At 32.3% G+C, this 20,294-nt stretch overlaps 3 protein-coding genes and 1 long non-coding RNA gene across 6 annotated transcripts in view; 3 read left to right on the top strand and 1 right to left on the bottom strand.

Annotated features, from left to right (window-relative positions):
- Nucleotides 1-1,116: 1,116 nt before the first annotated feature.
- On the top strand, nucleotides 1,117-7,618 carry LOC144835300 (rab5 GDP/GTP exchange factor-like). 2 transcript variants are annotated; one of them, XM_078690380.1, is made up of 7 exons: nucleotides 1,117-1,217; nucleotides 1,776-1,978; nucleotides 2,529-2,704; nucleotides 3,474-3,716; nucleotides 4,009-4,236; nucleotides 4,827-5,083; nucleotides 5,708-7,618. In XM_078690380.1, the coding sequence occupies exons 2-7, from the start codon at nucleotides 1,797-1,799 to the stop codon at nucleotides 6,101-6,103; spliced, it is 1,482 nt and encodes a 493-aa protein (XP_078546506.1). In that variant the 5' UTR covers nucleotides 1,117-1,217; nucleotides 1,776-1,796; the 3' UTR covers nucleotides 6,104-7,618. The 2 variants fall into 2 exon arrangements, with proteins under 2 accessions (XP_078546506.1, XP_078546507.1); XM_078690381.1 differs by having other exon boundaries at nucleotides 1,170-1,184.
- Nucleotides 7,619-8,382: 764 nt separating this feature from the next.
- LOC144835306 (ubiquitin-conjugating enzyme E2 G1-like) lies at nucleotides 8,383-13,102 on the top strand. Its single transcript, XM_078690389.1, has 6 exons — nucleotides 8,383-8,523; nucleotides 9,051-9,153; nucleotides 9,457-9,554; nucleotides 10,249-10,427; nucleotides 10,948-11,039; nucleotides 11,795-13,102. The coding sequence occupies exons 1-5, from the start codon at nucleotides 8,469-8,471 to the stop codon at nucleotides 11,026-11,028; spliced, it is 516 nt and encodes a 171-aa protein (XP_078546515.1). The 5' UTR covers nucleotides 8,383-8,468; the 3' UTR covers nucleotides 11,029-11,039; nucleotides 11,795-13,102.
- Nucleotides 13,103-13,366: 264 nt separating this feature from the next.
- Nucleotides 13,367-20,294, bottom strand: part of LOC144835303 (neuronal acetylcholine receptor subunit beta-2-like) — a 51,776-nt gene continuing 44,848 nt past the window's right edge. The window contains exons 6-16 of the mRNA XM_078690384.1: nucleotides 18,354-18,400; nucleotides 18,037-18,098; nucleotides 17,582-17,670; nucleotides 16,874-16,976; nucleotides 16,427-16,581; nucleotides 15,969-16,055; nucleotides 15,629-15,725; nucleotides 15,027-15,145; nucleotides 14,464-14,668; nucleotides 13,934-14,071; nucleotides 13,367-13,791 (exon numbers count right to left, since the gene is read on the bottom strand). Coding sequence (XP_078546510.1) covers nucleotides 13,615-13,791; nucleotides 13,934-14,071; nucleotides 14,464-14,668; nucleotides 15,027-15,145; nucleotides 15,629-15,725; nucleotides 15,969-16,055; nucleotides 16,427-16,581; nucleotides 16,874-16,976; nucleotides 17,582-17,670; nucleotides 18,037-18,098; nucleotides 18,354-18,400 — 1,279 coding nt within the window. The 3' untranslated portion in view covers nucleotides 13,367-13,614. The remainder of the gene's footprint in view (nucleotides 13,792-13,933; nucleotides 14,072-14,463; nucleotides 14,669-15,026; nucleotides 15,146-15,628; nucleotides 15,726-15,968; nucleotides 16,056-16,426; nucleotides 16,582-16,873; nucleotides 16,977-17,581; nucleotides 17,671-18,036; nucleotides 18,099-18,353; nucleotides 18,401-20,294) is intronic.
- LOC144835307 (uncharacterized) overlaps nucleotides 17,182-20,294 on the top strand; it is a 67,729-nt gene continuing 64,616 nt past the window's right edge. The window contains exon 1 of one of the 2 annotated variants that reach the window (XR_013611080.1): nucleotides 17,182-17,277. This is a non-coding gene — a long non-coding RNA (uncharacterized LOC144835307). The remainder of the gene's footprint in view (nucleotides 17,278-20,294) is intronic. The other variant, XR_013611079.1, reaches the window with a different exon arrangement.

Raw genomic sequence — 20,294 nt, 5'->3', positions numbered from 1 at the left:
CTATGCGCCAATCGATATGCGCGTAGCCGCGTAAAAACGAAACATTGACGTTCGATTGGATTTGCCGGCGCCGCACCGGAACCGTGCCGGAACAGGTGTGAAAGACCCTTTAAATAAGCGTCATGTAGAGGACGCTATTCCTGATTTCGACACGAATATTCACTGAACGTCATTCTAAACTTCTCTAAATAGAAATAGTAGGCTACTACGGTAACCAGTGGGTGGAGCACAGTGATATAAAATCACTAAATAAAGTCACTAAATTTCAATATCTTTTCGTATGTTAATACACTGTGCTCAAGTGGACCCAATTCGGCACCACGAAGCACAGTGACATAATAGTAAATCACTTAAGTTTCAATATCTTTTTGTATGTTAATACACTGTGCTCAAGTGGACCCAATTCGGCACCACGAAGCACAGTGACATAATAGTAAATCACTTAAGTTTCAATATCTTTTTGTATGTTAATATACTGGGTTCAAGTGGAACCAATTTGGCGCCAGGCGGAGCACAGTGATATAAAATAGAATAAGTAACTGAATGTTGATATTTTTTCGTATGTACATGTGCACAAGTGGATCCAATTTGGCGCCAGTGGAGCATTTGCGAAATAGTCACATAGAATTAAAAAATATTTTAAACTTGGTATATAAATTCAATATCGGTTACTTCATCCGTAATGCAAAAGAAAAAATAGTTTCAAGCCATCAGTGATTTTAATAACTTGCAGCCAAAACAATTAAACTATCGGTTAATTTTTCAACCAATAAAGTGCACAACATGATCAGTCATTACCAAACAACTTTATACCAGATGCCCAATCACAACGCAACAATTTGTCCTTCATTCCATAGGTTAGGCTATCCGATAATTATCCGATTTGAAACCCCGTTTCCACAAGCAGTGTATCGGTTAATTATCGGCTAATTTTTATCTGTCAATTTTTATCGGTTAATTTTTATCGGTTAATTTTTGGCTGTGGAAACACGGCATTTGGATTAAATTTTGTCGTCGAATCAAACACGATCGAAAATTCTAAAAAACTTTTATGATTGGTTGTATTTTATCAGGTGACTCACGATCGATCATGTGAGTTTCTGCGGTCGCCTTTTCTTCGCTTCATTGATTCCGAATTGAATAAACAACACAATTAAAATTGAGAGAGGAAGTATTCATATTTTGTAAGATTTTCAAGTTTATACAACAATAATAAGGTGTAGTAAATCACACATTAATATGAATTATTATTATTGCTGTCTGAGGAATATAGGTTAGCCTAGCTAGTAGTAAAGCGAGAACGTAGTGTGAGAAAGGGGCGTAGCCACTAAACTTATTATAGCTAGGCCTAGGTAGGCCTAGGCCTAGATAGATAGATAGATAGACCTAGATATATATAGGTCTAGATATGCTTACTACTAGCCAGTTTAGGGCCAGGCATACCTCTGAGATGGAGGACGTGACTTAGGCCTGAAAAATGTCACGTGTTCAATGATGAAGTAGAAGATACTCTATAGGCCTAGCTAGAATTAGTTTAGTATATATTATATAGGATAGTTTAATGGAATGAGTATATTGTTTTTTATGCTAATTAATTTTAATAATTTATGCTCTGCATAAATATTTAAAAAATGCAAATAGTATAGCTAGACTACTAAGTTAGTAGTATGTAATTGTGTTACATTTTGTGTATATTATGTGTACACTATATTTTTACCATGTTTTTTTTTTATTATCATAACTTTTCAAATATTTATGATTGGTTGTTATTACAGGTCATACACAAACTATTGAATATGGCAGGAGAAACAAAGAAAAAGAAGGGATTTCATGTCGATGAGTCGGATCTAATGTGCAAGAAAGGATGTGGGTTCTACAGCAATCCAGCCTGGGGAGGATACTGCTCCAAATGTTACCGTGAAGTTTACCACAAAGCAAGGCAAGCGCAAATAGAAAGTGATGAAAAATTAGCAAGAAAGTGAGTATTAACCTTTGTCCAATGCAGATTAATTAACGTTATGACTGTCCTAGCCCTAATAATACTGTATTTAACTTACGAATAATTTGACAACAAAATTTCAGTTTATAATTAATAAACAACAACAACCCATGTCCATGACATTTTTATATTGTAGCCTTGTAAATTAACACAGTATACAAAAAAAGTATCACCCATTTTTATTAATTACATGAGCAGTGGCTATTTAATTGAAAATATAGACATAAGGTGTAATCCCTACCTGTAGTGGCATATGATATGTACTGTAATATTGAATATTTTATTGCAAATGAACATTGTTTCTGAAATTCAGTAAATTTGAATAAAATCAAATTACTAATATGGTAGGTAGTTATGGTAATATCTAAGTTTAATACTGTTTATTTTATCCGAAAAGACTTGTTCTACCACCAGAACCATGGAGCGAGTGAGGCACGTACCCTTGCCTATGTTATGGCTATGGATTACGGTTCCACTGTCTTAACCGCTCGGCCACTCACTCACTGTACTGTATGTTTGTTGATTGTAGGTTGGACCAGGAAGAGAAACAAGCTCGGGTAGTAGAACAGAAACAGACACAACCTGTGGTACAAGCAAAACCATTTAGTAAATTTGAGGAGAAGAAGAGACAGCGAAACAATACAAAAACTAAAACAGTAAAAACATTGTTTAAAAAATCACCAACAAGTTCACCCAGTAATAAAGGTGAGTTATACAAGGTATTAAGTAAGCACATATTTTACAATTGAAGTGAAACCTTTACTAACGAGTTAACTATTTTCAAAGCTAGTTTTTGAAATTTTCAACTAGTAATTATGAGAAATCTACTATCAAATTGCTAGTTTTGCTAGTGTAAATTTTAAGCCCTGAGAATAAATTATTGAAAATGAATGGGCTTATTTCAGATAAAAACCATTTATGAACACTTAACGTTTTTAATCAATATCTTTTTAATTTTATTTATCTAAAGCTAGTTAGTCAAAATGCCATCTCTTTCAGTTTTGAAAGATGATAAAGAAGAACAATTGTTTTTTAGATAACAGGTTTTTATTACAGTTTAAATATCACACATGTTGCAACCATAGAAACAGTGTTTGTAGGTTTCACAATTACCATTGTTTTCACCATATTTATTGTGTAGCAGCTGGCAAACTGGTTTTAATTTCATTTCATTCAAGATATGATTGATAGCAAAAGTGACTAAATTGTTTCTTTTATAAGCATTTTTTATTCTCAAATGAAGTGGTTCTGTGTTTGTATCAGGTGCTTACTAATGCCAAGTCATTGGTTCAAATTCCTACTATGTCACCAGGATTTAATCTAAACCAAATATGAGATTAGTTTAAAGTGCATGTTATCCTTGTCAAATCAATTCTAAGCTGGGTAGGGCCATTTTTTGTGCTGGTCTGAGCTTGATAAGGCCAAACAATTAATATTTATGTTAAGTCCTTCTACATTTATATTTTTCCTTCAGAAATATCACATTCAACCCTAGAACGTCAACTTAGTACAGAAAGTGAGAAGGCATTGAGTACGTTTTCCGAGTTTTTGAAATTTATGAATAAGCCAGCAGCGAATGACATAGCAAAGCTGTGTAGAGGAGTAGTGGAACGTATACATAAGTCTACAGACTTAACTACCGAGGAACAATCTGTATTAGTGCAGGATTTCTATCATAGTATTGAAGAAAAATTGAACATTAGTCCAACATTTAAAAGTAAGTCATTTGTTTTTTACAAAAACATTGTGTCTTGCACACTTTTTGTTCTCCTATTTTCAAATTTCACACATAATTTACAATTCTCTTGAAATTGTTCATTTATTTGTTCGACAAAAACGTCCGGGACTTTTATAGAATCAATGAAGGTCTTGCTTGCAAGCCAGAAGTCACCGCTTAAATTTTACGAAAAATAATCATTTAAGTTGCTTATTTCAATATATTTTAATATCTATTCTTGCCAAGGACACAATTTTAATACTGTATATTTTACAATTTTGTTTGATTGCAGATTGTACAGAAGAACAATGTGACAAGATACTAGACCATATAGAAAAGTTCATCATGACACAGTTGTATAGCTTACTCTTCAGCCCACCACTCACGGACGATGAACAGAAGGACCTTGCGATACAGAATCGTATACGTAGATTGCGGTGGGTCTCTACCGACATGTTGGAAGCATTGATCGATGAGAGTAATGAGAATGTGTGTAAAATGATGAACGAGGCAGAAACAGGTAACGCAATCGGTTTTATTAATTGCAAGATTATTTGAACAGATAATTCTATTGATCTCTTTTTTGACCGTTATAATTGTTTTTGTAATAAAATTAGTAAAATTGTATAATTTTGTATTGTTAGATTTTAAGATTTATATATATTTTTATATGGTATAGTTTATTCCATTCTGTAAGGGGCGGGTTTCCCGCTGTTGAATGAGTTTGAATAAAATAAAATAAAATTAAATAAAACAAAGTAATTCAATTCAATTCATCTATTATTGGTCTAATTATGGATGAGGCATTAGAGATGATCTAAGACCTACACATTTATAGGTCATAGGTCACCATCTGGACCTAAAAACCACAAATGCTGTGTCAAGAAATAGAGTAAGGAAGTACTTCCTGAATTAGCACATTGAATTAACTTGACCTATAGTTACTTATTTGTAAGTAAGATCATGACTATCAGGGATGTGACATTGTTTGTAATTGCTTCCATATTTGGTCACAGTTCACTTACAGATAACAGAAATATAATGTAACATTTTTTTAGTTTTCATACAATATTAATATAATAATTTAAAAGCATTTACATTTTTTTTTAGAATTAATAGAAATGAATTCCAAACGAGCACCGTTGGACAAACTAAACTGTGTTGTAAACTGCAGTAAGCTAGTGTTTAAGATGTTACAAGCCACTAAGGGATCTCCAGTCAGTGCTGATGACTTTCTTCCAGTACTTATATACACCGTACTTAAAGCCAATCCTCCATGTCTTCATTCTAATGTACAGTATATAACACGCTTTGCCAATCCACAGCGGATAATGAAAGGAGAGCCTGGGTATTTTTTTACTAACTTGGTAAGTGGTGGTTACAATCAAACTATAAAGCATTGCTGATATTTTTGTATGTGGTGTATTTCATGTTTTTTGCTATGTACATTAGTACTGTACTATTCTGTTAGTAGCAGCTATTAAGTCTCATTCTGCACATGCTAATATATTTCTGAGCGTGTGCAGAATGACTTTTGTACTTGCGTGTCTCTAGTTGTTGCGTAGCAAGAAGACAAACGTCCCATATTATTGATATGACACAATATTTACATTGAATATGGTAAAGAACAATAAAGTAAATATCTACACTATCAAACTTTATGTGAGAAAAAAATATGTGATGTGTCCATATATGGACATGATGATGTCATATCACTACCATATTTGTGTACATCACACCATATTTCATCACAGCACTTTTTTGATAGTGTAGACAGAGCTTTAGGGAGGGACAAGATTGCAATGTTTGATTTCATTTTACAGTCACTGTAAACTCTATCTTTATAGCCCTCCTATCTATATATACCATGACATTAAATATTTTATATCAAGACAATAAAGTATTTGATACCAAGACATTGGATATTTTATACCAACTTTTTTATACCACTCATTTGATAATAATTATTATGATTCTTTGTTTTATTGTAGTGTTGTGCAATAACCTTTATAGAAAATTTGGACGCGCAGTCACTATCAATTAGTCAAGACGACTACGATGAATACATGGCGGGTAAAAAACTCCCGCCTGGAACGGAAGAAAGCGAACCGATTTGTGAAGGACTTCAACTCATGTACACAAATCTGTCAACGTTAGAGGAGTTACGTCTCCGACAGAATCGATTATTTGAAGACGCAAAATTGCTACAGAGAGAAATTAAAGAATGGAGGGAGAGTGTGACAAAGCAAGTAGAAGATGAACTGAAAAACAAGCCACTCATTACAGGCCCAACTGTATTACCTATGGATATTACTGCTAATTTAAGTCAAGATCATTTTGCTTTGCTTCCAACACCCCTTCAACCTGAAGTGGTTGGATCCAATTAAAATGAATGCAGATAGATAGGTATAGCAGCCCTAGATGGTATAGTCCAATAAGAGGGGGGTGTATGACTTAACATATCAATTGTATAGTAAAGTAATATTCCAGGTGAAGTATGCTTTGTAAATCTCTAGATTTTTTTATTTTTTAGAACAAAAACAACAGTTTTTAAAAACATGTTTTCCTTTGTTGTAAATTAATACAGTAATAACTATCAAGTTGTGTAATTAATATTTGAAATAATTGTAAAGTATATATTATTATGTAACATATCTAACAACTCTAGTTTAAGTTAAATGTTAATGTTTTGTGTAAGTAATTGTATCAATTATATATTGTTCTTGTTTAATTACCATAATGACGATTTGTTTGTAAAATCTGAAATGGTAGATATTGAAGCAATTATCAAATGGTGCACAAATTATTTATATGGGCTTTACAGTATATACAAATAAGGAAAATAAAAAACTTTCTAAAGCTCTGTCTACACTATCAAACTTGATGTGACAAAAAAGTGTGATGTGTCCAATTATAGTAGTGATATGCATAAATGTGGTAGTGATATGACATCATCATGTCCATATATGGGCACATCACATTTTGTTGTCACATCAAGTTTGATAGTGTAGACAGAGCTTTAGAATTCTATCTTTATGCACTGATAGAAGCAAACCTGGGTGGCATATGGAATTGTTGAAAGCCCAGCTACAGCCAATAGTGGGTCTGAGAAGGTGGATGTATTTTTAAGCTTAATTACAAATCTAGAAAACACAACTACTTAATGTAATAACTTTATTCTGGTAGGATTCACCATGACTTTTGACCTTTGACGTTTAACCTTTTGATCCATTGTATGAATATTGTTGGTTTCTGTCATCCTTTTCTGTGGAATTTCATGTATTTACAGACGTATCATTGTTAGAAATTAGAATTATGATAAATCAGTAATCAATTACATATTGCAAGATTATTAAGTACATTTTATATCGTAATACAACCGTCAAAAATGATTTGTGAAAACTCTGTAAACTGTCTTCTTCCACTTAAATTATTTTTTATCATCGACAATATTGTTGATAGATATGATATTGATATTTTTCACTCATTTTTCACATTATTTTAACTTGAATATTTATCTTTGATATTTATTATTATTCTTGATATCGTTATTTATATTATAGATTTTTCTGCTTGGCAATGATTTTTAATATTTAAATTTGGTGCATTTTGTATAATGATTTTAAAACGATTAGAAAAGGAGTCAATCATATAATCTGTTTCTATTATTATTATTATCATTATTATTATTCTAACAGTTCAACTATTTATTGTGGTGATTATATCTCAACTTAGTAACTATTTGTTGCCGTTTCTTCTATGTTTATTCTAATAATGTCGGTATGATACAATAAACTTTTATCTGACATATCACTATTTAAAGTATTTTGTTTGATTGTGTACACAACTATTCATTTCTAGTAAGATTCTAAGTACTGTAAAAATGTTGAAATCAGTCTTTGTATTCATCAAAGTAGTGGAGCTATATATATTGGTGGTTAACATGCTTGTCTTCCAATCACAAGGTCCAGGGTTCAATCCTGACCTAGTGCCAGGGTTCAATCCTGACCTAGTGCCAGGGTTGTAACTCACGACTCTTTCAACTCCACTCCCAAAGCCTCAAATGAGACTTAGTTTATAAGCATGTATCCATCCAGTAATTGGCGAGTTACTCGCTGTTGGATGCGTATGAAAAAAAATGATCATCACAAATTTGATATCCAAAAATCCTCAGTTTTTGTTGCTGATGCTGAATACCATTTTCTCGTCTCGTCACGCAATTGTTCCCATAATTCCGCTATTCATCCTACTTTAATATTTTCCTCCAGGTTTGGATCCAGGATTTTTTCAACGGGGAGCGCTTACATAGTATTAATAAAAGTTAATAGTTTGTCAAAAACGGGAGGGAGCTGTGTAGCGATTGAATCTTACTAATTTGTCTCCATGATTTGTCACAATATTCAAAACTTTTAACTGTCATGTAATCTTCATAATAAATTGGTCTTCTTCTTTTTTTTTTTTTTTTTTATAAATAATTAAATTGTTTAAGAAATTCATTGCATAAATTCACTTTCTCTATTTGATACAGACCGAAAAAAAAGAGAACCCCCCTCCCCCAAGAAACGCGTCGCGACTAGTTATCAGATAGCTCGTCGCGACGCGTTTATAATGAAAACAAAGCACCTTCAACGCATGCGTAGTTGTTCCTACGACGAAACCAGCAGTTCGGGCCGTGAATGGTGAAAGAAGTAAATAGGATACGACATACAAAGCAGGATTTTGGGAATCTTTTGGGTTGGTTATTCTGTAATAATGAGCCAACCAGCAAGTGATAGAGCTACACTGTTACTTAAGAAACAGCTTTCAGGTAAATGTTATATTTTGTCTGAATTGTAGTAGTTGATAACGCTAATAATCGTTGTAGATGTAGGTATGGGTATTTCGTCACTCGGTGAGTCAACAATGACAATAGAAATGCTTTACCCGAGAAAGTATGTCCACAGCCGTGTATGAATCTGATAACTAAGGGCCTTTAACTACGAATGCTCAGGCCTAGCTTTTCTTAAGTGTATGTAAATCAGAAACTAGCTAGTTTATCCGGGTTTCATTATACTGATAGAACAATAATACATATAGCTAAATACATTAATTTTGCTTTCTTTGTTATTTTGTTTCAATTATTGATAATTTGATTTTAAAACCACTCTAGAATTTGAGTTGAGACCTGACAAAGAGGTTGGATGTCAAGTTCAATACTACAGGCTATTATTATTCTGTCTGTTTTTAATTACTTTAAATACAGTTATGACTTAAGTACTTTTAGTCCACCTTTTATTGAATTCGCTATATGTTTTAAATTACGGTAACAAAATAGAATTTGTTTTTTATTTCCAGATTTATCAAGAAATCCTTCAGAAGGATTTTCAGCTGGATTGGTTGATGATGAGAATTTGTTTAAATGGGAGGTTATGATATTGGGTCCTCCAAATACATTCTAGTAAGTAAACCTGATATTAATTATTGACATTCAATTACAGGTTTTTTAATTTATATAATCCATGGTACCTGTATGAATGATAATTCTAAATCTAAACAAAAATTAATGTACAGTAGGAACAACATAAAAAAAAAGTAAATAAAAGAAATGATAAAATAAATAATCTTTAAGAATGTACCTTTTCATATTTTGATTGCTTGCATTATTCATGGAGGTTATGAGAGCACAAAAGAAGGTGTGTTTCCTGGAATACACAGTACAATAATAAATGATTTAAGTGTTTGTTTTATACCTTATTTACAGTGAAGGAGGAATATTTAAAGCAAATCTAGACTTTCCATCTGAATATCCCAACAAACCTCCCAAAATGAAATTCATCTCAGATATATGGCATCCTAATAGTAAGTGAATCATCATCATTGTTGTCGTCATTGTCAAAATATTATAATTATGTAATCATAATTATTATTATCTTTGTCATAGCCATCTACATCCTCAAGGTCTATGTTGTATATATGATTTAAACAAACTGTACATGCCAACATCTGAAAAAACGGAAATTTTTTAGTCAACAGTGCCCTCTATCTATTATCGAGAGTTAAGGAGTGCAGTGTGTGACGTCACAAGTGGTATCGCGTGGTGGCTATGTGAGGGGAAGCTGTTTTAAACAATTTTAATCTCCTGAATCCTATTCAATTTACCTAGTCATTTTTACACCGTGTTTCATAACTTATATTTTTTGTGCAATGTGTGTACATAATATATTATATTGTATATCTATTTATTATTGTACTAATAATTGTCAATCTTTAAGAAGAATTTCTGTTGTTATTTTATGATGATGATGGACAAATAAAGCATTTCAGTATTCAGTATCCCCTATTCGTTGAGAAAAAAATTATGGCCGCAGATGGTTATAAAATGGCTTAAATATCATAAATTTGCATGTGTGTAACTTGTAAGCCTTTTTGTTATATTTTAATGCAGAAAACACACATATACATCAAAATTCAGTTATCTTTGTAATCCAAGAGAATATAAATAATAAAAATTATTCTGACTATGTTTTTTCTATGCTTGTGTCTCTCCTCATAGTTGGTAAAGACGGTTCTGTATGCATTTCTATTTTACACGAGCCTGGCGAAGACAAATATGGTTATGAACATGCTTCAGAAAGGTGGCTACCCATTCACACCGTAGAATCAATCCTGGTCAGTGTCATCTCAATGCTGGCCACTCCTAATGATGAATCACCAGCAAATGTAGATGCTGCAGTAAGTATTGTAGATGCTGCAGTAAGTAATTGTAGATGCTGCAGTAAGTATTGTAAATGCTGCAGTAAGTATTGTAAATGCTGCAGTAAGTATTGTCCACCAAAAAACATAACAAATGAAGATTAAATTATCTTCTTTAAATTTGCAATTTATTTACTTCTGTAGGAAAAAAATTAACAAACAATGATGTAGAGCATCTTGTGTATATGTTTGTCTTGTGAACAGGATTGCCACTCTTAAGAAAGATAATGAACAAATTTTCTTATGGCTATCCTTGGAAATTCACCTAAATATACTGTATAAAAAAAAAAAAAAATTTTAAAACAAAATAAATGGTTAAATTAAAATATATACATATTTTCGGACTCACAATTTTTGCTTTGAATTTCAGTTTTTTCAGGTACCTGTAAATAATTAAATTTGTATCATAAAAATGAATTTTCAGGGGGATAAATATCTTACAATATTATAAACACATTATGTTTTTGGTATAACAACAATTTTGTTTATATTTACACAGAAAGATTGGCGAAATGATTATCTTGGACAGTTTAAAAAGAAAGTTAGACAATGTGTCAGGAAAACACAAGATGACTTATGAATTTTGGAAAGGTAAAAAAATAAAATATTTAATTCATTCGATGTTTTAAAATCACACATTTTCTGGATGAGTACCAATCCTAAAGCTCTGTCTACAGTACACTATCAAACATTATGTAACAAAACAATGTGATGTGCCCATATTATATGGATATGATGATGAGATCACTACCATATTTAAGCATATCACTACCATATTTGGGTACATCAGATTTTTTTGTCACATAAAGTTTGATAGTGTAGACAAAGCAAGAAAAAAGAGAACAATTACAATATAAGGTTGTTGTACCATGCTTTGGGTAATATTGATTGTTCTACATACATGATCTCAACTAGCTCTCTGTACAATTGTTATTGTATATAGATATTGTGTTTGTAAAAATTGTTTGAAAAGAATTGATTGAAGGTTGTTTTATTGTTGTTTAAATCTCCACAATGCTTTAAATTCAATGTTGTTCCCTAACTTTACCTAAGAACTGAATATAAACAATCGAAGCCTTGCACTTGAATTCAATAATCTAGGTGCTGACATTCGTGCATTCAAGACCCTACAGTTGTTTTTTAAAATATAATATCTATTTATATTTGTAAATATTGTGAAAAGATTGTTAATTTCTATTATTTTTATATGTGCTTAAAAAGATCTGTCTACACTATTAAACTATGTGACAACAAAAATGTGTGATGTGATTTGGGCCTCACTGGTTAAATAACATTTAATTTTTATTTATTTATTTATTTTTTAATTGAATTGTTTTTTTTTTCAGTGGAACTGGTGGGGTAATAATGTATATACAGCAGCAGGCATATTTAGCCAAGATAGCATGTTAGTGTGAGAGTTGGTCAGGTAATCTATTGCAGCATCTCACATGTTTCCAATCATCCAGTGAAAACAACACATTCTTCCTTCAACCTTTATTGTCTACTAAAATATTACTAAGAAAATAAAACAAAACAAGTGAAATCTCTCATTTTGAATGAAGCAAACGTGTAAGGTATGGCATACCCCGTATGTACAAAAAAATACAATAATATTTGGGGTATGAAATAAAAGAAAAAAATCAATTAAAATACAAAGGACTTTAAAATTATAGATTTTGTTTTTACATTTTTCGTAATTTTGTTCATAGGACAATTGTTCTAACTTAATGTTAATTATAAATGATAGAAAGTTGCATACTACATTACACATTAATTAATTAGTTATTTCTGAATTTGTTGTACAGTGTTTTGAAAATGCTAAAAATCATTAAATTTCACTTGTTTTGATAAAAGTGTCATCCGTCCGAAGCTGTGATAAATTAATTTTACAAGATGACATGAGTAACAGACACGATAATATATACATTTTACCTCTATAAATGATTTATTCTACAAATAATACCTAAAATACTTTTATTTTGAATGAGAGTTTATTGTTGTTCAGTAAAATATGTAATATTTTGATATAAATAACTTAACACTTTATAACTCCTTAAAAAGTCAAACAAACAGTGAGATACGTGAAATTAGTTAATAACATAATTATATGACTGGGAGACATTTTTCTAGGTATAAATGTATTTATGTATTTGAGAAATATTTATATTTATTATTTATGAATATATAAATACATTTGTATATTTTTGTTAACAGGTTTTCTGCATGCGCATTAATTGCTGTAACTGATGTAAAATAAATTAACAATGTGCTAAGCATAGATCACATTTTGGTTATCTGATTTATAATAATAATTTTTGTTTATTTAGTTTGTATTTTCTTATTTATAATGTCTTGTGTTGTTTAGATAGAAAGCTAAAATATAAAAAAATTGCCATTTTTTAATTTAAGAGCTGTTTTGATTTCACGATTTAGTATTGCACAGGTGATTCTATGTATGTTCACATAAACATATATGAGAGCATTACATTTCTTTTCTACTCTACTGTAATTGTAGTCGCGTGGCACATTGTGAAACTATTGCAAATATAAAGAGAATTTAAAATTTTGAAAATGTATTAAAATGGCATAAAATAACTATTCTACATCTTTTTTATATCGCACTGACGCGTTCTGAACTTGGACAAAATAGTGTCTGTATTAATTTATAGCATATATACAAACGCCAACCTCTATCAATATACGTAAATTGTGACATAACTGCACCCCCTCTATTGATTGGTGGTAATGAAACAATAAAGATGAAACAACATAACAGCGTCCTCTATTGATTGGGGTAAATTATAAAAAATGAATGTTTGATACAGGCGATGATGGAATAGATATTTATTCGTGGCTAATAACTGGTGACTAAGCAAAAGAGACAATAAAATGACACACAGAACGAATTTTTGTTTTTAAATTATGCTGCCTTTATTTTAATACTAAAACATTGGTTTGAGTGAGCAACATTCGATAGTCTTCATTATATATATTGTTGATCAAAATAAATAGATTTTCTTTTAATACGCCACGTGGTTGTCGTTAATTCACACTTTTAATTTATTCTAGCCTAAAGTAGTAGTCCAGTCTACCTAGTTTATTGAACCGGTATCAGTTGAACTAGCCTACAACAGTAGTCCAGTCTACCTAGTTTAGCAAGCCGGTATCAGATAAACAACGTCTCTGTTTCGTCTGGTTTAGTTTCGGTAATTTGAGGTTGTGTAGGCTCTACAATTGGTGTTGTGTTATTGGCTGTTTCTTCTTCTTTCACTTCCGCGGTTGATGCTGCCTTTGGCAGAAGCGTATCGCTTTCTTTTACTTTCTGTGCGGGAATTGATCGACTCTGAAAATAAACAAAAATGAACATGAATAAACAAATCTGTACTCAGCATGTTAAGAAAAAAGAACTATTTTCTCTATATACCCGTCCAAAAAGCCAACAGTGTACCAAGTCAGCAAAATACAAATTTCAGCTTCTAACTAACCTCTAGTTGTCTGATCTTCTGGTTGAGTCGTTCTATTTCTACCTCATGTGTCTCTTTCTGTGTTTCAAGTTCTGCCACTTTTGCTGCTAATCTTTTTGAATGTTTCGTCAACTTTTTGTTTTCTGTTCCAACTGTCTCCTAAGCGGGTGAATATTGTACGGTATGTTTAAAATATATATTGTGATTAAGATGACTATAAAAGAGTTCATTCGATATAAAAACAAAGACAAACAAAGGAGGAGATGATCTATAAGTTTTCAAATTTCTGTTTCCTCCTTTTCCTGCACTTCGACAAGAAAATATGTACTTTATTACGTTATGTTATAACTTTTGTTGGAAATAAATGGTTTAAATTTGTACAATCGTAGGCCTACCATTATAGTCTCCCATAGGTGACATTGGCTCGGCGTATAATGTGATAACGGTACAGTGAGGCTCTCGTAGTTCGTATTTAAAAATGATTGGCAATCCAAAGTAGGAGAAATGTCACAATGGGTGTTTTAGATAGGGTCACATAGAATAAAACTTACTAATTTGTCTTGGACAGCCACTTGAATCATCTCCATAACCTCATTAGTTAAAGTGTGTTCCGTATGAGCTACCCTCCGTTTTCTTGCATTAACTTCCTTGACAGGTTTAAGTAACTTGCGACTGGATTTCATGGTTTTGGAGCTAGTAACATCGGTTAAACTTCCTGGGGCGCTGTGAGTGGTGGTTCGTTCCAAAGAAGAGTCTCTGAAATGCAACCAAGTTATACGGAATAATTTTATTATAACATTTCAGATTTTTAGCACGCGACTCTACAGCTCACTATGTCGGTCGGTCGGTTGGTCGGTCGGTAAACGCTAACTCAAATTTGAGCACGCGACTGCAGCCATGTATATGGCCTTGTTCTGTCTACTAACCCTCTTAATTTAATTACATATCAAAAGGAAGGTGTTGTTAATTGATTGTGATGGCAACATTGTTGTCATTGTAATAATATGAACACTCTTTCATTGTCACTCTCTGCTTTCCTGATGTCAGTGTCTTCTTGTTGATGCTATCATTGTGTTTTGCAGTTTGTAAAAGAACTATTAAGGTAAAAACAAACCTGGAAATATCCGAAACATCCTCAATTACAATCGGTTTTTCATCTACTAGCGGTTCGGAATGTTTTGGTGTAACCCGACGACCCATAAGCCGTTTTCTGCCTTCTTCTTCTAAAACAGTCTAAAAAAAAGAACATCAAACGCAAGCATTTTAGACCATCAAATATAAGATGTTTGTTGTAAACAAGTTATAAGTTTGATTTGTGAAATTAGTAGCAAAAGAAAGGAATCATGTGTCCAGAAACCAAGAACAATATTTGTTTGCTTACAAGAAGTAAAGATACAAGGATACAAGGATACAAGGAAACTTTATTCATCCCAACTTGGGAAATTGTGTTGCTGTCTAATTACAATGTAAGAAAAGAGAAATGAAAGGCCTAATACATAAGTGTGATAATAATAATAATAACAAAAATAGTGTATTCGTAATAAATTCCCCCATCTTAGAAATCTTTCAATATAGTCTAGTATGCCCCTTGGGAGGAAGGAGATACGATGGCGTTCAGTGGATCCCCGTGTCGGCCTCAGTCTACCACTACGTTCTGCTAATATATAAGCAACAAGAGATTTTAATGAATGAAGAACTCGGGCGGGCGGTGTTTACCTGTGCTTGTGGGTAATACTGTAGTGCTGCAAGGACGTCCTCTTTCGTCAAAGTAAACAAAACTGAATAGCCAACAGAGCGTACATCAGCAGTCCGTCTATTAAAAGTGAATTAAAGATATATCGTTACCAACTCTTGCAATGCACAATAACACCTCTATTTTTGTACAATCGATTTTACAATTTTACTATATCGAAATGTTAATGGAACTTAATGACTTTTAACAACATACTTGCCAAGCACGTACTTCACAACATAAACGGTGTTATAAAAGCATTTATTTTTATTTATTTATTTATTATGTTCATTTGTAATTAATTATTAACAATTTGCCACTTACCTATTAGAAACGCCCTCTATGTTTAGGATACCAATCTCTCCAAAGAAGTCTCCAGCCTTTAAAATTGTTAGAACCGAACCATCATCACTACAACAATTAGAATATAATTTTATATTTTATTATTAGGGAGCGCCGACAGGACTAAAATATGCATTATGTCATTTGTCCCAAATCGTCGTCTTCCACAGAAATCGATTTCTATTTTTGTTTGTGACGAGGTGATCGGTGTGTACCTAAAACGGGGTTGAAATGCGGATGTCTGATACTTCAATTCAATTCAATATTGATATAGAATCCAAAATCGACGAAATTGGATTGTTATGCTCAAATACGTGCTTAGTCACAGATATAAAACCCGAGTAACTTCATTTCAATTCATTTCATTAATTTATTCATCCAAAAGTTACATATCATTTAAAAAAAAATAGAATCAAATACATTCAAAGATGAATACTTACCCCATCACTTCGAGATACCCATCCGAGATGATAAACATTTCTCTGGCCACTTCACCTTTCCTGCAGATTAGATCTCCAGGTGTGAAGATGGTTGATGGCATCTTTAGAACCAACTCGTGCAAGAACTCAGGTGGACATGCATTGAACATTGTTACCTGTTAAAATGAGACCATACACAATAATTTAAACTAGTTTACTGAGAGTTATTACTTACGTATTTAAAACAAATTTAATTTCTTTAATTTTTATATAGAATAATAACAATAAATTATGCCTATTATTATTTTAAAAGCTCGAAAGAAAGCTGTGTTCAAACTGGACGCAATTACGCAAACGTCACTCAATTGCACACGTGACAATTACAATCATCTAAACTGTTGCTTGTGATTGGTCAATGCGTTGTGCACGCATCCTTGCGTCAGTGTGAACCTAGCTTTGATATGTTACCTTTTTCAATGTCTTAAGGTTGACATGCAACGCCAGTTCAGTCCTTAATTTGGCAGGTAGAAGACTAAGACTGTTCACATCACCCTCGCCACTCACATTACCACTGAAAACAAAATAATACGATTTATAATATTAAAATAATTAAAATTATCTGTTGCGCAAACGTCACTACGCACAGCGTTACGTAAAAATTGTTTTGGTCAGGCTTAGTGAAATACATTAATGCATTGAGAGTTACAATTGACTTGAATTACGTAACTTCATGGCAACCATTCTGATGACGTAAGGCATAACGTTCGAATATAAACTGACAGACGTAAATAGGCGTATACGAAATAGGCTAACTATTTTCACATGTTTATTGAGACGTACCTGTATAAAATTGTTTTGAAATTTACGAGTTGGTGAGTTTATAGTTTATATTCTTATGTGTCTGGAAAGTATTAATGTCATAGTTAAAGATTTACATTTAGACCCGATATTATGCATTACAATCCTAGGCCACTTAATTCTGGCCCATGTATACAAATCACCTGGATAAGCCTTGGTATGTACAGGTAGGCATTCCAGGAGGGCCAGTAGCTTGCTATACCTATACTTAGGTATAGGCCTACTTGGTAAGAACATTGGTATAGTAATCATTCATTTTATTGAGTACCGTGTACAACAAACATTATTATTTAAAAAGTTATTTTTGCGTATACACACCTGCTCCAGGTGTAGTCAAACCATCGACGTACACGTGTCTGTACTTCAGTGGGTACGTTGTTTGTTCGCATGTACCTTTTTGCGTTGTCCTAAAATATCGAGACAAAACTATTAATTGTTATATGATAATAAGCATAGATGTAGAATGTTACGTGAGAATAGTGATAACACATCAAGAGGTGTACATTGTCGTGTCGAAAATGCGGATACCATTTGAAAAAGATCGGGCGTCTTCTGCGCAGGATGTGCGTATACTGTATGGTACGAATACATTGGGTATATTTGTTGTTTTAAGATAAAGTTGTCATTTAGAAATGGGGGGGGGGGGGGGGGGGAGACCAAATGGTACCCGCAATTTAAGAAAGTCTCTAGAGGCATAGAAACAAAATGTAGCCGACACCAAAACCAAAATAAAATCATCGAGTTCTAAAAATGAAATGTTTTGATGCACTTACAAGTTGTCGTTCGAACGCTATACGTTCTGCGTTTCTATTTTCAATAACTGTTCCCACTTGACCTACGATAAATAATAATAATAATAATACCACGTGATTATTGCCACAATATTATAATAATGCGTTTATTTGTTAACTGTTTTAACAATTAAGATGACACAATTGGTCCAAATAAAAAAGTAGAACTGAGTATCAATTTTAGTCTAGCTCAGTGTTTATCTTTTTGGGAAATAATAAACTTTATGGTTTTCGAAGAAGACGAAGACCATAAAGAAGAAGACCATCGACTTATTTAAAAAAATGTAACAGTAACTTACCGACAACAGATGCAAATACGAATACTCCAATTAGGTAACCAACGATTTGGACAGCGTATCTGAAAAGTAGAAAAGTATTGAGTGTAAAATTTGATCATTTGCTGATCTAGTAATATTAATAAAATACGTGAAAGATAGTTCAGATCTATTGTACATCTACCAAAGGCATAATTATGTTTATGGAATCTACTTATACAATATTTCTTTCATGGATTCCAAACACGTTATTTCTTTTTCGAATTCATTCCTCGTCTGAAAATGTTTTGTTTGTCCTTGTTTTGTATTAATGTAGAATGAGTATTTCATGATAATTCATTGCACGGTTGTCGTGAGTCTATTGCATTTTCTAAATGTTGTTTTTAATACAGTTAAAGTGTTTGTTATCAGTAATATTATTTTGTAAGTTTACATCAATGTCAAATTTTATTGGTAACTGTTAAAATTAATGACACCCATTTTTTAAACATATCAATTGTGTGAGTCTTAATGTAAATATTACATAGAAAATGTATCGGTCGTATGTTGACTTTATGATTGTATATTGATAGAATTATAATGATTGTTTTGGTACGTGCAGTTGAACGTGTAGGTCTTTTGGTAAATGGTGTGATCAATATTTTACTATGATTGGACAATGATAATTTAGAACGCTAAAACGGTGTATATTGTGTGTGGGCCTATGTGTTTGATATTGAACGAATATTGAAACTATAACATGTGTAATTAAGTTATTATGTGTTTTGATTTTGATTTGTGGCGGCATTGTTGATTTTAGGATTGCTCCAAAACTAACATGGTTTTGTCTACATTGTGTGTCTTGTCCACACTCTTTAGTTGACATAGTGCTATATGGTAAATTAATCTAGGCTAACACTATTAGCATTACAAAATAAAAGGAAGGTTATTTAGGTACTTATTCAAGACGAAATCAATTACGCATATTTATGTGCAATTATCACCTTTTGTTTTTGGATTATTGTTTTTAATATGAAGAACGTTTAGTTTTAATTTCGTCGCTTTTGATTGAACAAGAGCTTGAATTGAATCTCTTTATCTAGAAAAATCTTATTAGATTATTTAATAGTATATACCGTATTTTTTATTTGATTTTGTTTTGTTTGTTTTTGTACATAATTTTTGTTGAATGTTGTCTGGCATGTATGTGTGTATGGCATACCTGACAAGCACTCGCTTCTTTTGATATACTATTAAATATTGTAAATGTAATTATGAATTGTGAATAAATTTCTAAATACGTATTACAGTACAGTATTATATTCTAGTATAGTAACAGTAATAATAGTTAATGAATTTGTTTATACAGTACATTACTTACGCTGAATTTGATTCCGGAAATGGTATATCTCCAATAGTCGTAAGGGTCAAAGTTGACCAAAACACTGACATTACATACTTTCGCAAAGTTGAAGAATACTCGCCTACAGGCGTGGGGTAAACCCAGCCCCCCTCCTCACCGAATCCTATAGCTTTACTGAAAAGGTAGTATGCTGCTGCAGCCCAGTGTATTAACATTAGGATTATATGCGTGAGATCTGCAACTCGAAGAAAGTTTGGATACGGGGCTCTTGTTTCTAACATGTAGTACCACATCCTGGCCCGGTATACCTTAAAAAACCGCGGGAATCTTGCCATTGTGTGAACTTGGTCAGCTTCAATTAGATATAATAAATCTAATGGAGTTAAAGATACTAAATCAACTGGAAATTTCCATGAATAAAAATAATGGTTCCGAAGTTTTAATTCGTTCCTTTGCAACAGACCTTGTTCGAGGTAGCCTGTTCGTAATTGCACAACTATATCAATAACATACACTAAATCACATAAATAATCAACTGTAAACCATATTGCTAGTGAGTTCTCTTGTATCTCAGGCCAGGCTTCCCTAGCTATCATCATCCATAGATTGTATAATACTGCAAT

Source organism: Antedon bifida, chromosome 2, assembly GCF_963402885.1.
Source record: "Antedon bifida chromosome 2, ecAntBifi1.1, whole genome shotgun sequence".
Taxonomy (NCBI): Eukaryota; Metazoa; Echinodermata; class Crinoidea; order Comatulida; family Antedonidae; genus Antedon; species Antedon bifida.
Note: the sequence above shows the minus strand (reverse complement) of the source record. Positions and strands in the feature narration are given on the sequence as shown.

What these genes read in the sequence shown, in the direction of transcription:
- LOC144835300 (XM_078690380.1), top strand. Translation starts at nt 1,797, where the DNA reads ATGGCAGGAGAAACAAAGAAAAAGAAGGGATTTCATGTCGATGAGTCG. An exon ending in AAGTTCACCCAGTAATAAAG is followed by an intron (nt 2,705 to 3,473) that starts GTGAGTTATACA and finishes TTTTTCCTTCAG; the next exon opens with AAATATCACATTCAACCCTA. An exon ending in GGTATTTTTTTACTAACTTG is followed by an intron (nt 5,084 to 5,707) that starts GTAAGTGGTGGT and finishes GTTTTATTGTAG; the next exon opens with TGTTGTGCAATAACCTTTAT.
- LOC144835306 (XM_078690389.1), top strand. Translation starts at nt 8,469, where the DNA reads ATGAGCCAACCAGCAAGTGATAGAGCTACACTGTTACTTAAGAAACAG. An exon ending in GGTCCTCCAAATACATTCTA is followed by an intron (nt 9,154 to 9,456) that starts GTAAGTAAACCT and finishes CCTTATTTACAG; the next exon opens with TGAAGGAGGAATATTTAAAG. An exon ending in AGATATATGGCATCCTAATA is followed by an intron (nt 9,555 to 10,248) that starts GTAAGTGAATCA and finishes CTCTCCTCATAG; the next exon opens with TTGGTAAAGACGGTTCTGTA.